This window comes from Macrosteles quadrilineatus, unplaced genomic scaffold, assembly GCF_028750875.1.
Source record: "Macrosteles quadrilineatus isolate MER2022 unplaced genomic scaffold, UCM_ALF_1.0 Scaffold_7__1_contigs__length_78375512, whole genome shotgun sequence".
In the NCBI taxonomy this organism is placed as follows: domain Eukaryota; kingdom Metazoa; phylum Arthropoda; class Insecta; order Hemiptera; family Cicadellidae; genus Macrosteles; species Macrosteles quadrilineatus.
The window spans coordinates 36,690,429-36,706,707 of record NW_026542600.1 but is presented as its reverse complement, the minus strand read 5'-3'; the positions used below and the strand labels follow the sequence as shown (position 1 = coordinate 36,706,707).

Genomic DNA, 16,279 nt, shown 5'->3' with positions numbered 1-16,279 from the left:
CTTTATATGCCTTCTTATTTCTATGTTGTCATAAGTATCCATTATATTTGTAGTTATAATGTATCTTCTAGACACTAAATAATATAATGATCTATAACAGATTGTAAATTTTAAATTAAATTAATAATAACAATAAATCTCTCATGAAATACCATAACTACAGTAGAACCCTAGTTAACCGAAATAAAGGGGGGAGAGCCGTTTCAGATAACCAGTTTTTCGGTTAACCAGTCATATACTGAAAATAGCCTATGTATTACTACGGTACGGTGTGTAGGAAAAATGTATTTAAAACAATGTCTATATAATACAGTGTTTTATTTCAGCTACAAAAATGTTACAATTTAGAGAAAAGCCCCTTTCTAGAGAGAGGGGCTCTGCACTACGCCTTGCTGTTTACATATTACATACTGTACTTATATTTTAGCCCTGTATTAATTTATGGAACCGTTTCGGTTGAACCAGGAAAACCCGATTTTGGTTAACCGGGATTCCACTGTAATTCAAAATACAGCTTTAGACCAAGTCAAGCTACAAAATATTCTTAATATATAAAATCATTGTATCAATAATAATGCATCACTTTCAACATAAAAAAAACAAAAAAATATATATATACACTCGAAAACTATATCAACAAGATTAAATTACCTGAAAATGTATTAGGTCAGCAACAAAGGTGTATGTATGTAAACCTGTATCATTGCCCTTTTTACTTTCTCCCCCTATACCATAGTATATGGAGAAAGTATTGTTTTCGTCAAAATTTTCGTTTGAGTTTTGAGTGGATATATTCGTTTTGGGTCCCCCTAGACCCAAAAAAGTGGTTTTCGAAGTGATGTCTGTGTGTGTGTGTGTGTGTGTGAGTGTGTCTGTGTGTGTGTCTGTGTGTCTGGATGTGTACAGAGCTAGGGACTACACCTGTGGTCCGATTTCGATGAAATTTGGTATGTAGGTTCTAAGCCATGGTATCTCCAGGCGTTTTTTTCATTTTTTTGAAATTTTGATTTTCAATGGGGATTTTCCCATAAAAACCCATAAAAAACAGGAAAAATCGAATTTTCTCAAAAATGGCCCGAACGATTTTGATAAAAATTTAGTATGTTGTAGCCCTTTAAATTCTGAACAAAATGGTACAAATCCCATTTCTCTAAAAATTACGGTTCAAAAGTTTTGGTAAATTATGTTATTTTCCCATAAAAACCCCATAAGATCACGAAAAATAGGATTTTAGAAAACATTCGGTTTTAATTTAACATAGTATGTTATGGTCCTTAAAGTTTTGCTAGTTTTTTCATTTAAAAAAAATTTAATTTTTAATGGGGATTTTCCCATAAAACCCCATAAAATAACGGAAAAATAGGATTTTTCCAATAATGGTCTGAACGATTTTGATAAAAATTTGGTATGTTATAGTCCTTTATATTCTAAACAAAATGGTACAAATTCCATTTCTGTAAAAATTACGGTTCAAAAGTTATTGTAAATTATGTTATTTTCCCATAAAAAACCCCATAAAATAACGGAAAATCGGATTTTCACAAAACTGGCCCAAACGATTTTGATAAAAATTTTGTATGTAGTTCTTTAAATTCTGAACAAGATTATACTGATCCAAATTTCGTATATTTACTCTCACTGCTTACACATGATAAAGGTTGTTGACAAACTTATGGGAGAAAGTATGTGTCAGAATGCTGATACCGTTTATTTATTTTACAAACTTATCCTACCAGTTCTATCATTTTGTTCCTTTTGGTGCTGGACTCAGTTATGAGGAGAGTAACAAATAATAGAAGGTGGGGAGTGCAGTGGGGACTGAGGGAGCGCTGGAGGACCTTGACTTTGCTGACGACCTTTGCTTGATTGCTCAGAGGTACACTGATATTCAGGCGAAACTAAGTTCTCTGTAAAGAGAGGCTGAAGAGGTGGGTCTCAAGATAAATGTGAATAAGAAAAAGGAAATGAAGTTGAATTCCAAAGTAGCCCAAGCCTTAGAATTAAGCGGGAAGGTGATTGAAGAGGTTGACTCTTTCCTTACCTCGGAATCAAAGTCACAGCAGACAAAGGAGCCAAGGAAGATGTTAGGAGCCCCATTGGGAAAACTAATGCAGTATTTATTCAGCTTTACCCAATATGGCGAAATAGAAATGTTTCAAATTTCAATGAAAACCAAAATCCGCAACTTCAACACAAATGTTAAGTCTGTCCTTCTATATGCCAGTGAAACTTAGAAAATGGATTGGCATAGTAATTCTCAGCCCCAGGTGTTTGTAAACAGGTGTCTCAGACATATAATGAGAGTGTTCTGGCCATGTACTATTTGTAATGAACAGCTTTGGGAGGCAATGGGACAAGAAAAGATCAGCCTGGAAATCAGAAGACAGAAGTGAAGGTGGCAGGGCCACGAAATTGGATGAGGCAATTGAAAAGAAGGTCCTAGAATGGAATAACTCAAGGGACGAGAAAGAGGAGAAGACCCTGTGACACCTGGAGAAGAACAGTAACGAAGAATGCCTTGAGTGTCGGGAAGTCCTGGGGTCAACTGAGGGATGGATGGTGAACTCTTCTGGATGCCCTATGCTCCCTTTAAGGAGTGACAGGATATAAATCAATTGGGTCAAGATGTGGTTGTTGTTTACAAAAGATTTTTAAAAAAAACTACATTTCTCAGAACAGGTTTAGAGGGAGAGTTATTTGAACTACTGAACAATCTGACTAGTTTCATTTCACCATTTCAATAATTTAAATTCAGCATTTCTTTTAAAATAATCTAACAATGCATAAAATGAAATTCAATTAGTAGCAGAGTTTAGACACAATATCTATTGCTACCCAAATGCTTACTGTTACTGTTACTTGATGCTACCCAAATTAAATTTTTAAATTGTACAGTTTGTTAAGACCATACTGAACTCATATAAAAAGATAATATGGACACTATAACATTGTAGGATGCCAAATTCAAAGGTTTTGAATAGTAAAAAAAAACAAATTAATGGCTATCAGTGAAGGAAACTCTTTATAATACTTAAAGTGACCTCCTCCACTAAAAACCTAAAACTCTCTCCAGATAAGCAAGTGAAAATACTGTTTGGACTAGACCCAAAATCATGGGTTCAAGATATTATCACTTGGCTAATCTCTATCAGTGTAAATCCTCCCCCAGTGGTTAGAGCACGGGACTTCGTTCCCCAATGTCCCGGGTTCAAATCTTGCCAAATCACCAATGGACTTTATCTAAGTGATAGTGCCGCAACCCCTAGGTCTGACCTGAGGTAATGTGAAAAACACTCGAGCCAAGCGTCCTAGGACAAAAAACAATGAGTGTAAATCCCTGATTTTCAATTAAATAAAAACATCCCCTATATTCGTTAAAAATTTTTGTTAAAAACGATTGTACAAGAAAGACAATTATAATACGTAATGTATAGGTAATTTTCAAATTCTCTCAAATTTCTTTTATATATCAGTCATTGATCTCAAGTTTTCTCCTTTAATAGAGGGTTGCTACAGACATATATATGATGAAATTAAATTGATGAAGAGTTGAAAATACAGATAAAATATATCCAATACAATTCACAAAAATTTTGAATAAATTGTAAAACTGGAACTTTAAAAAACTAAAAGAACACAACAGAAAAATCTGGGGAGCAAATTTAAAAATATATCTGCTGAAGTGAATTGAAGAAATGTGTTAAATGCAGACAAAAAGTATTATTTTGAGCTTTAAGTTATGCATGTTTTTATCTTCAATAAATGATTTAAAACTAACTCATAACTTAAGTCAGACAATAAGAGCCAAAATAATTAACCAAGGTTTTCTTTGTATTGTATTTCATAAAACATGAAAATAAACAAAATATTCTCAAATGTTTATTAATTTTTAAACTGAAATGTAGTTAAGTTTCTTTTTGTTAATACTCATAAGAATGATGAATTTGTTTTTAATACAAAACATGTATACAAACTAACACAAACCAAATAACAATAAATATAACACTGTCAACAACCAAAATTTATTCATAACATAGTATTTCATTGTGATGTGTAATATTTCATATGGTAACTTAAAAATTATGTAACATTATACAGGATCTTGAACACTCTTAAGTTAAATAACCGGATAAAAAAAAACATGTAAAACTCACAGGTATAAAACTTAAACTATGTAAATAGACAAATCTAAAACTATTCAAAAATTAGAGATGAGGCTGCAAACAGAAGGAACACCACCCCTCCAACTTGAGTCACTAAAACAGAACAGAGTTTGAATTAGAAAAATTGCTAAATCATCACAAATGTTTAAAATAAATATATATTGTCAGAAATGTATGTGGGATACTTACTTGTTTTGACAGGGAATTTCTTGCCAATCAAGCGACCTCCTACTACGGCTGCCAGAGTGCAAATCACATGTCCAAGAAAACTTCCCACTGCCACACCGTAGGGGTTCTACATTTAAGACATGACATAAAATGTTGTAACTACTTCTAATATACAGGATTAATAAAAAGCCTGGAGACCCCCTATCAATTTTTGGAGACCCCCTCCAAAATCAAAAAACACGTCAGATTAAAATTTGTTTTTTCTTGGACCAACGTGTTTGATAAAAAAAATACTTGATTGAGTTAGTTAAATAGTTTTTGGAAACATTCAAGATTTTAAAGAGTTTGTCCTATCTTTCAAATCAAATCATGAAAACTGATCATGTTTTAGACCTAAGACTATTGTCTTTGAAATCTTTTATAGTTGTCCCTCGACCATACAGGGTTAATAACAAGTCTGGAGACCCCCTGTCAAATTTTACGGCCCATACTAGAAAAACTAAACTCTGCACACCTTTACACCTTTATGGCATGTTATGAAGTACTTTTTGGGCATAACCTACACTTCATGTACATCCCGAAAATGGGAGATTTCAGGGGAAACTCAATAATTTCATATAGTAAGACTTATCGAGTGATCATTTTGAAGGTCGTGATAAAAGAATAAGAATACTAACAACACAACCTAGAGGTCTCTATCTTAACCCAGTAAGAAAATTGCAGTCAATTGAAATTCTTAGAAGTCAAATTTAACTTACAGCTTTTCAAGTCTGGAGACCCCCTATAAATTTTGTAACGGCTCACACTAGAAAAACTAAACTCTGTACACTTATATGGCATGTTATGAAGTTCTTTTTGAGCCTAATTGCTACTTGGTTCGCAAACCCAAAATGGGGGATTTCGAGGAAAACTCGAAAATTTGAAATGTTAAGCCCCATCAAGTGACCCCTCATTTTCAAGGTTGTGATAAAAGAAAACTATCAACGCAAACTAGAGGTCTCTATCTCACCCAGTAAAATATAGCAATTCAAATGTTTAGAAATCAGAATTAACTTACAATTTAAGAAGATAATTCTGACTCCTACGGATTTCAATTGACTGTCGTATTTTACTGTGACCCCCATTTTGGGGATGTACACGAAGTAGCAGTTATGCCCAAAAAGTACTTCATAACACGCCAATACAGGTGTGCAGTAGTTTTTCTAGTGTGAGCCGTAAAAAATTTACAGGGGGTCTCCAGACTTTTTATTAACCCTGTATGGTCGAGGAAGAACTATAAAAGATTTCAAAGACAATAGTCATAGGTCTAAAACATGATTAGTTTTCATGATTTGATTTGAAAGAGAGGCCAAACTCTTTAAAATCTTGAATGTTTCCAAAAACTATTTAACCAACTCAATCAAGTATTTTTTTTATCAAACACATTGGTTCAAGAAAAAACAAATTTTAATCTGATGTGTATTTTGATTTTGGAGCGGTTCAAACAACTGGACAATTCTTTGAAGTTAAGTTAAGAGGAGTAAGGGGGAGGTCAAGGTACAGGAGGAGAGGAAAGATATCAATCCAAACCCATTCTTAATAACTAGTCATTCTTAATGACTATGAGAAGTGGGATACTCGTATAGGCTAATGTGAATAAATAAAACCAAATTAATCGGCTTTTTACAAACACCAGATGAATTGAGTTTTTGCAGGAGTATAGAAGTGTGATATAAATCTATTTTATTGATACAAAACATACATATTTGTATAAGTGCTGCATTTTGACATTCTTATTATTAACAAAATGTTTCTACTTATCTACTTTTAATTTTAATTTTATCTTCAATTTCTTGGTACTTCCATAAAAAAATAATTGAGAAACATACCTTGATGTGTAATTTGAAACAATCAAATAATAACGAATAGGTAAATAAAAGTTAATTTAAAGTTCCAACAATCGTACCTTTCTCTTTTTCTTAATTCATTACATACAGTACATTGCATACATTGAACAGAGTCACTAAATTTCTTAACAACAATAATAAATAATATAATACACTGTGATATTTAGAAACAACAACAATAATATAAACAACACAATTTTAAAGCATATGAAATTTCTTATTGTGTATTTGGTGCAGTGCAGTATGTTGGGTTATCATGTTTTCTTAACTATCATTCAAGTTTCAAAGATATACTGTCCAAACATGGAAAGTATTTATAAATAAAACTCAATGGCCTATCTCCATTATTTAGGTCCTAATTTTGATTTCTTTTGCAATTAAAATTTGTTTTTGTTGATCAAAAAGTAAAAACATTGTTTAAAGAGAGGAGGGGAGGTATTTAAGGAAAGACGATAGTGCATTTCATAACTAGTACTGAAAGTGGCATTTTATGATGTGCCTTCAAGTTTTATGTGTGAGAAAAAGCCAAACACATGAACACCAAATACGAGGTAAAGCTGATGACTAGAATAATTGGAGCAAGTGCCAGAAAATAACTTTTGATACAAGTTATGCCATGTACATAAAACTTGAGCGTGCACCGAAAAATTCCACTTTCGGTACTAATGTTTAGAAAATTTGAATTTGGTTTGATTTGATTTGATATGATTTTTATCAAGCTAAATTAGAATATATTTTTACAAAATTCGAGGTTAAGGGTATTAACAAACAGCTCAAGGTCCTATGTTTTAGACATTTTTGTGTAGATAGCAGGCTTATACCTGTGAATGAGCCCACTATGATACAAGAATGACAACACTCATCGAAAAAAGTTAGAATATTTTATTTTTAACTGTCACCAAGGAGGGTTTGACTTGAGAGGGATAACGAGATACTGTTTCTGAAGACATCTCTGAAAATGTCCTGAAAATCCTGAAGATGTCTCTCTGCCCAACTCAAACCTTCCTCGAGTGAGGGGAGCTGGGAAGCGTGCTGGAAGTGCTTATGTAAACACCGAAGGCTTTGCACTCAGTAGCTGTCTAGCTCAATAAATCCTGAGTTAGGGAAAGGGGTCAGTCGGCCAGGGCAGGGTGCCCATAGGAGGTTTGGTGAGTACTGGTTACTGTCTAAGGGTTAGAGTTTGGTGCTTATTCAAAGAGTTTTTTAAAGGGAAATTCTTTTTAAAGGGATTTAGAGTAAAAGAGTTAAGTGTTTGGTTTGAATTGAAGAATTTGTTAAAGAGAATTTTAATTTTATCTGATAATTGTTATTACTGTGTAGGAGGGGAAATTATTTTTGGAGATATATAAGTTAGAGTTTGAGTTGCCACCAGGACGTTTCGTATTAAGTTTGTAACTAGTTAGAAGGGATTTGATGTCGCAATAAAGAGTTAGTTTACTGAGACAAGTATTGTGGTCATCTTCATCCAGTTGACCAGCTCCTATTTAACATCTAATATATAAATATAGAGCCAGGATGTGCTAATGCTACGCTCCCATGTCTTTATGAAAGTAGTTTGAGGTTGGTTGAGAAGGATTTCTTGCATATCACAGTTGTCAATTGACTGAGAAATACTTAATTTTTTTTGTTTCTTATAACACACTCTGGGCTCTTTCCCATTCAGGTAAACCTGTCATACTTACAACACTCCTTGCAGCTTTTAACATTCAGAAATTTATAAATTTATGGATTAATATAATCTACCTCTGTGCTGGCCAGCAGAATCGTAGCTATCTGAGACCTGTCTCCCCACTCCCCCAAAAATGACAGAGTGAACGCCTGCATTAGAACTCCATCTGTCGAGTTCCTTCTTGAGTTCTGAAACCATCAATAAGCTTAAGATAAAATTGTTTTGTTAAGTTCTTAAGTGTATGCAAATAATGCCTTTGTGACCAATATTAGTAATACCCAAATATCAAATTGAAGCAACTATTCCAATCCTATGTCAAAATTGTAGCAAATTTGAGAATATAAAAAAAAACACTGACTTTTTCATCACTCAAGTTAGAGATATTCTCTGTGTAGGTACTAAAAAAGTCTATACAACATAACATAAACTCAGCTAATATTTAAAAAATTACCTGTTTACTGCTTCCATTCTGTGTTTTGTCATCCAGGCTTATTCCTTCAATTTGTTCTTTAAAATTATTGTCTATTGTATCCTTATTGTCTATTAGTTTGTCTATTTTATCACACTTTTCGCTCTTTGCATAAAATATCTTGAGTTTTTCATTTTGGTTTATTTCTTCCTCCTCTTCCTCAGGCATTCCGAAGCCCTCCTTGAGCATCTTCAGGCCAAAAAACGTCATACAGATGCAGGAAGCCCATTTCGTATAAACTTCTGGGATAATACTTGCAGCCATTCCAAGAACAACTGTATAAAAATAAAAATAAATATTATTTAAACAATTTTAATTATTATGAATTCAACCTTAATCATTCTAAATTTTAATATCCCCCCAATCCAAGACCTATGATGGGAAGTAGTTATTTCTTTTTTAAATTATTCAAATATTTGCTTTGTTTTGTCCAAATGATATGTAAATATATTTTATTAATTGGAACTATTTTCTTTGGTAAAATCAGGGGACAAAGACTGTGATAAACAAATGCTAAGTTAAAAGAGGCTGCTGATCTACAAAAAAATAATAGTTTGAGAAATAAACATTTAGTTTTTTTTCAAGCAGGAAACCCACTGGTCCGACACGTCGCCTTCCGTCAAGGCTCCGACACCTTCCGACAAAATTACTTTGCATTATTTTAAATGGACTGTAACCCACTAGTCAAACACGAAACCTTCCGATCCGACACGTCACGACAACATTGCTCTCTGGGGCATTCTTGTCGGATGTCGGATCCGTCATTTCTCCACTCTGCGTTCACCAGGCCTAGATTTACTGTCTAGCTTTGTGTGTGATCACAATATGTGGAACGGATATGGAACATGTGATCACAAAAGTGTGATGTTTTTGTACAACTAGTGGTTACGGAGAAAATTCAAAGAATTTTAAAATTCCCATGTTATTCTTATGGAGAATATTATAAAATAGTTTGCTTTCTGGTGGATATATTTTGATCACACTTGGTAAATTTCTTTATTTTATACTAAGTTATTAATACTTTACTAAAAACCACACTTTTTTACCCTCCCTGTAGCAGCAATCCTAGGTACTCATAAAACCTAATGTTAATTAAATACACCTAATTGAAAATCAATTCAGGTAAATAGAAATTTGCTTAGTCGGCAGGTTTGCTGCGACGGGGGTATTATTGTTTACGTTTTGTAGGTACTGTACTTTTTGCTAATTTCCCTGTAGTACAGTAAATGTTACCGGAATTATCAAGATGGGTATAGGAAAGTCCTTGACCATTGTAATCTCTCATACTAACAGAGATCGTCATAAATGTTATGGACTTTTTTCATTATTTGCTCCCTAACTACTGCTTGTGAACAGTATGTGATCACATGTTCCATCGCAACTGGTAGAGTGGTGGTGTATTTCTCGTCAGAGGCCTACTGTCGGAGCCCGTCGGACCAATGGGTTAATGCCTTAAAATTGCGGAAGGCGTCGGAAGGTGTTGGAGACTTGACGGAAGGTATTGTGTCGGAGAGCGTCGGACTAGTGGGTTTCCTGCTTTACTCGTGAAAATCAGCAAATTGTGGAAACATTATTTCATAAAGCTGCAGATAAAACATAATAACCCGCATTATTTTGTCAAAATCATATAACCTATTTTTCTTAAGCAGTTAAGTTTACAGAGCGCTATTATTACACATCTTTGTGATTTGAGGAAAGCATTATGAATGTTTAGGTCACCTAGCAATACATACCAGCAATTGTTGTCATGATCAGGTGGCCGAGCATGGTGCCGAGGAAGGTAAGGGAGCGAGAATGGTGCATTGCAAGGATGGCCGACATGATGAAGGATTTGTCGCCGAGTTCAGACATCACCGTGACGCACACTGCTGCGGCCAGACCTGTGTGAAAGTCCCCGGATGAAGCTGCCACGTCCATTTTCTGCGAAGATTTTGATAAGTTGAAATAGGGTTAATAGTGTGGGATTCTGTACTAACTTATTTGGGATGTTTGAGAGGTAATTAACAAATAGACTTGTTATTGCATGGATTCTCAGTAGTAGGCGGCGGGCGTAAGGTGTTGGTCTCTTCCATCATTAATACTGCAGACTGAGGGTGGGAGTAGGGCTGAATGGAAAAGAGGTGGCGCATGATCGTGATGTCTTAGGGAAAAGCCATAAGCTCCTTTTATTGAGATATCGTCTGACTTACTATTGCCAACACAAACTTACAATATGTGATGTGGAAAGCAAAAAGGGACCTCCTGTCAGAAATTTCATATTTTAAGTTTTATATTTATTTATATATATATATAAGGGTGTTTTTTAAAAAACTTACATCTTTATTTATGTAAAAACCGCAATAGATAGAAATATGCAGTTTGCGGGAATCATCTATTGACGTAGGGGGCCCAATTGTTTTGAATTCAAGGTTACATTCACATTCCCCCCCTTTCCCCCCCTGCCCCCAACTTAACTTTTTAAATAGCAAGGTACCCCTTGTGACATATCAAATAAAAGAGCATGAAAAAAGAAAATGTTTGATGTAAAAAAATTGAGAATCGGTTCATAAATTTGTGAGATATTCCCCCCCTCCCCCCCCCCCCCGGAACTCAAATTTTTATGAATAGCAAGGTACCCCTTGTGACATATCAAATGAAAGAGCATGAAAAAAGAAAATTTTTTGTGAAAAAAAATTTAAAATCGGCTCATGAATTTGTGAGATAATCACCCCCCTTTCCCCCTACCCATAACTCGTTTTTTAATAGCAAGGTACCCGCCCTTGTGACATATCAAATGAAAAATAAATTTCACCAAACATTTTCTTTTTTCATGCTCTTTCATTTGATATGTCACAAGGGGTACCTTGCTATTAAAAAAAATTAAGTTCCGGGGGAGGGGGGGGGGAAATATCTCGCAAATTTATGAACCGATTTTCAATTTTTTTTTCATAAAACATTTTCTTTTTTCATGCTCTTTCATTTGATATGTCACAAGGGGTACCTTGGTATTAAAAAAAATTAAGTTGGGGGCAGGGGGGGAAAGGGGGGGAATGTGAATGTAACGTTGAATTCAAAACAATTGGGCCCCCTACGTCAATAGATGATTCCCGCAAACTGCATATTTCTATCTATTGCGGTTTTTACATAAATAAAGATGCAAGTTTTTAAAAAAACACCCTGTATGGGTGTCCCGTAACTCTCTGGACACTGTATATAGCGTTATTCCTTAGGTCAAGACAAACACATTTCACCATAGGAACATGGGTCTGTGGTGTCTAGTTTACCGACTGTCGGTATTTATGTGTTTTTTACAAAAAAGCTTATAACTCCTAAACGGTTTGAGATACAGCTTTGATATTTTGCAAAAATGTTAATCTTATTAAGACCTATTATCGTTAGAAATTATACTAAAAAATCATTAACCGTTTCAAAATGGCGGCCATTTAAAATATTTGATGCCAAATTTCACAAAAACCGTTAACTTAACAAAAAAATTGCAAGAGACAAAAAAGTTTGTAAATTTTATGTAGTTTTCAATGATACCTTATTTGTTAAGATTGGATAAATAATAACAGAGAAACGTGTTGTTTTCTAAATGTATGACCACTTTTCTCCATTTAAACAATGCTAATACTCCTTTTACGTTGTTTAGCATTGTTTAAATGGAGAAAAGTGGTCATGCGTTCAGAAAAGAAGACATTTCTCTGTTATTATTTATCCAATCTTAACAAATAAGGTATCATTGAAAACTACATAAAATTTACAAACTTTTTTGTCTCATGCAATTTTTTTGTAAAGTTAACGGTTTTCGTGAAATTGGGCATCAAATATTTTAAATGGCCGCCATTTTGAAACGGTTAATGATTTTTTAGTATAATTTCTAACGATAATAGGTCTTAATAAGATTAACATTTTTGCAAAATATCAAAGCTGTATCTCAAACCGTTTAGGAGTTATTAGTTTTTTTGTAAAAAACACATAAATACCGACAGTCGGTAAACTAGACACCACAGACCCATGTTCCTATGGTGAAATGTGTTTGTCTTGACCTAAGGAATAACGCTATATACAAGTGTCCAGAGAGTTACGGGACACCCTGTATATATATTAGTTCCTCATTATATTCCGAATCTCTTGGTGCAAGTCCGATGCATCTAAGATTTTTTTGTTAAAGTTATATGAGTTTGAAATTTGGTTATTAAAAAGGGTCATTTTAAGAAAAAAACTATTTGAAAATTTCAAATATGCATAAACTGTTATTTTTCATATTTAAGAAACGATTTTGGTATCAAAAGATAGCTTATAATGTCCTCTTTGGAGGCAATACCAATTTTTGTCTTAACTCACGGTAGTTTTCATTTTAATAATTGTTTTATCGAAGCATGTCGTAAAAATTACATTTCATAAAAGGGACCTCTTGTCGGCCCAATGTTATTTCTCCATAACATAAAAAAAGCTACCTCTTGTCGGCCCAATGTTATTTCTCCATAACATAAAAAAAGGTACCTCTTGTCGGTACCGCAAAATTTGTGAGATATTTTGTTCTCTATAAACTGAACTTTCTCTTAATTCTCTAAATTTCCACTAGAATGCAGGACAATTAATTTCTTGGACTAAAGTTTGTTTATAAAGTGAATATTGGATATGGGCGTTATGACAAAGTAACATTGAGCGACAAGAGGTACCTTATTTTCTCAGACCATGCAGAGGCTAACAAAATTATTTATTTCGACCTTTTACAACTTCGATTCTATATTTTAACCGATACTTCCCTGTTCTGTGTTAAATGAGGTATAGTAATCGATAAAAACCGAATTTAGATATTTTTGACCTTAATTACTTATATCGGCCGTACTGAAAATTTTGCATCGCCGACAAGGTGTCTCTTTTCGCTTTCCACATCACTTATAATGTCACAAATAAGTTGGTTCAGGACTCGTTCTTCTGGAAGCAGCGTGTTGACCAACTGGGCAAAAAGGTCAATTCCAGATCCGGCACCTACGTTATTAGACAAATTCTGCAGTCAAGCACTTTTTACTACTTTTACTGAAAATGTCCATGAATACCATTCTAATCTTCTGAGATAAACTAGAGATGAATCCCAGTCCTAGACTTTACAAAAAAGTATTTTTTGAGGGCTGTAATACCATAACATCTAAATTGTTGCAATACTTTAGCTGGTGTAAAACTATACTTTCAACAATACCAACAAGTTCAAATTATAGTAGGTTACACACTTATAAAACAATTATGTAGAGTTCTGACTGGGTAATACGATTTGTTATTCACTAGGACTGAGAAATCATACAAATTGTTTTAGGTTAGAAAATTGGGAAACAGTTTTTCCTAAGATTTTATTTAATTACCAATATGCTTTTTATGTTCTAGGAGGTAACTGGTTAATCTCACCTTCTATATGCAAAATTTACAATAAAGGAACTGCTTTTGTAGATTTAATAATTATAATACATATTAAACACACATAACACCAATAAAACAGCTCTTTTATGTAATTGGGTTGAAAATAAGAGTTTATTTTTGATAGAACACACAGGTTTTACATATTTCATTATTCAAAAGTAAAAAGTCAAAGAAAAACAATTGGAAGTGATTAATATCTTAAATGCTTACATTACCTCCAAGTTCAGCTGGGTACGAGTAATATCCATTGGGTCTGACCACTACAAGTAACCTACCATATGTGTTTCGTTGTGTCTGTTGATATCCAAAATCATGTCTCATCCCAACTCAAAGCACCTAACTGAACTAAAGTACAACTCTCACTTAATACACATGTTTTCTGTGAGGTATCTTATCAAGAGATCAATGTAGTCTGGACAAAGTCCATTTCCCCTACAATGCACACAAATCTATAGCTAACAATGATGCATGGGTTATTCTTATAGGTTTATTAGTTTACTTTGTACTCCTATAAATTTATTTGGGGATTGATATAGAAAATGTATGAATAAAATAATAGATAAAATGAAGCTTTGATCACCGAACCTTTTTTGCAGAAGACTTTGCAGCTTTTAAAATTATAACTTCTCAAGATTCTCTTTCTGTATTTCCATGAACAAATTTGATATATCATGTTGTTATTTTTACTTTGAGAAAAAATAGATCAAAAAGATATATATTTGTCGATTTTAGGGCTATGATAACTGATTGAAATACCCCCGCCAAAGCAAACTTGCAGACTAAGCGAATTTCCATTTGCCTGATTGGTTTGACACTAAAATGCCTCCTTAAAAATATCACATTTATTCCCTATTTAAAAAGAATTACTTACTAACGAGTTCTTAGGTTTGCTGTAAAAGGGAGGGTAAAAAGTGTTTTTTTCTTGTAAAATTTTAATAGTTTAGTAAGAAATTAATATATTTTCCAAATTTGATGAAAACATGTTTCATAAATAAGCAAACTACAACAGTTTACTTATTCTCCATAAGAGTAACATGGGAGTTTTAAATTTAAATTTTTTTTGAATTTTCTCCATAACCATTAGGCGCACAATAACGCTTCAATATACTAAATTATTTGTTTTTTTAAGTTCTACGAAATGGTTTGGAAAGAAATTGTGAAATTTTATGTTTTTAGGGTCAAAAATGGGAAAACCGATTTTTACTTTTCCCCCTAAAACCCCTGATCCCATCATGCTGGTTCGTGAACTCATTCGAATAAATGTAGGTATACACGTTTATACAAAATTTCATCAAAATCGGATCATTTTTGCTCGAGTTATCGTGCTAATGGACACACATGAATTTGAACGGATGGTGTTTTTAGCCTCTAGGGACCTCAAAACGAAAAAGTAAATCGGTCCCGGGTCCAGGTCTTACTATGAGTACTACGGTGAGAAATTTGCTAATATGTGAATTAGTTATAATTTATTTAACTTGTCTCAAGTATATTACCATCTGGCTTTGGATGAGCTAATAGAAAATATATGGATATTTCAAGAGTTTATATTTTTAATATTCATTTGAATGGTTTCTGATATTTTGTAAAATATTTAAAATACTTTTTAACTCTGTTTGAAATATTTTGGTTACGTTCCATGTATTGGTTTCAATTCAAGGAAAATTCAAGGGAGTTTTCAATACTGGTACACAGTCTTAAGACGTAGAGAGTTATATTTAAATAAATATTCCATTGTATAAAATAAAGAATATTATTAATTTTATTAGTCTTTATAGTATTTAAGTTTATGGTTTGGATTGGCATTGTTTTGAGGAAGAGTTTTATATTTTAATATAGTTTACTTCCAGTTGAATTCTTAGGTGTTAATTAATTCAATAATTGGATTTGTTGGTATATTATTTTTATAATAACATCAATATAATAATCATGTAAACTAGCTCTGTTTTTAAGATTTCTCCATTCAATGTTTTACAACAAACTAAACTATGCTGAAAAACTGTTTAAATTAGTTTCAAGTTCAACAATGCAAAGTCAATACACATTTATTCCTGAATATTTGATACAAACTCATAAAAAATGTAAATAAAATATAGAAAATAAAACTAGTAGAGTTTGTTTCCTATTATTTTTGGGCTGGAGAAAATTGATATAGCGCCAATTACCAAACATAACCAATTTAATAAATATTTACCTGAGACGGGGTAATGAACCATTCGACTGATCACACCAGAAGCCTAAAGCACAAAGATAAGACATTGTGCGCAATAGAGACTCCGCAAAAGGATTTAGTTTTGTCTCACATCTTCTTAATATCCGCTTATCTTTACCAAAAACAGATTAGGCTCATTCATCCACTTATAATCAAAATTTAAGTGGTTCTAATTACTCAAATGGTTGAAGCTTTTGCTTTTATAATTCAAACAAATTTTTCCATACTATAAACTTTTTGTTTCCCCATGTGACTACCTACTAAAAATATTTTGTTAATTGTAAAATTTCATTTGTATGAGTCCTTCAGCCTGAT

The 16,279-nt window shown here is 33.2% G+C and overlaps 1 protein-coding gene across 5 annotated transcripts; it reads right to left on the bottom strand.

The window, feature by feature from the left end:
• Positions 1 to 4,000: 4,000 nt before the first annotated feature.
• On the bottom strand, positions 4,001 to 16,018 carry LOC128998667 (transmembrane protein 165-like). Of its 5 annotated transcripts, none has more exons than XM_054424898.1 (6): positions 15,947 to 16,018; positions 10,089 to 10,275; positions 8,338 to 8,630; positions 7,961 to 8,074; positions 4,353 to 4,458; positions 4,001 to 4,256 (listed from the first exon to the last, which is right to left on the bottom strand). In XM_054424898.1, the coding sequence occupies exons 2-6, from the start codon at positions 10,270 to 10,272 to the stop codon at positions 4,195 to 4,197; spliced, it is 759 nt and encodes a 252-aa protein (XP_054280873.1). In that variant the 5' UTR covers positions 10,273 to 10,275; positions 15,947 to 16,018; the 3' UTR covers positions 4,001 to 4,194. The 5 variants fall into 5 exon arrangements, with proteins under 5 accessions (XP_054280873.1, XP_054280871.1, XP_054280872.1 ...); XM_054424896.1 differs by lacking the exon at positions 15,947 to 16,018 and adding an exon at positions 14,031 to 14,111; XM_054424897.1 differs by lacking the exon at positions 15,947 to 16,018 and adding an exon at positions 13,971 to 14,088.
• Between the last annotated feature and the right edge of the window lie 261 nt (positions 16,019 to 16,279).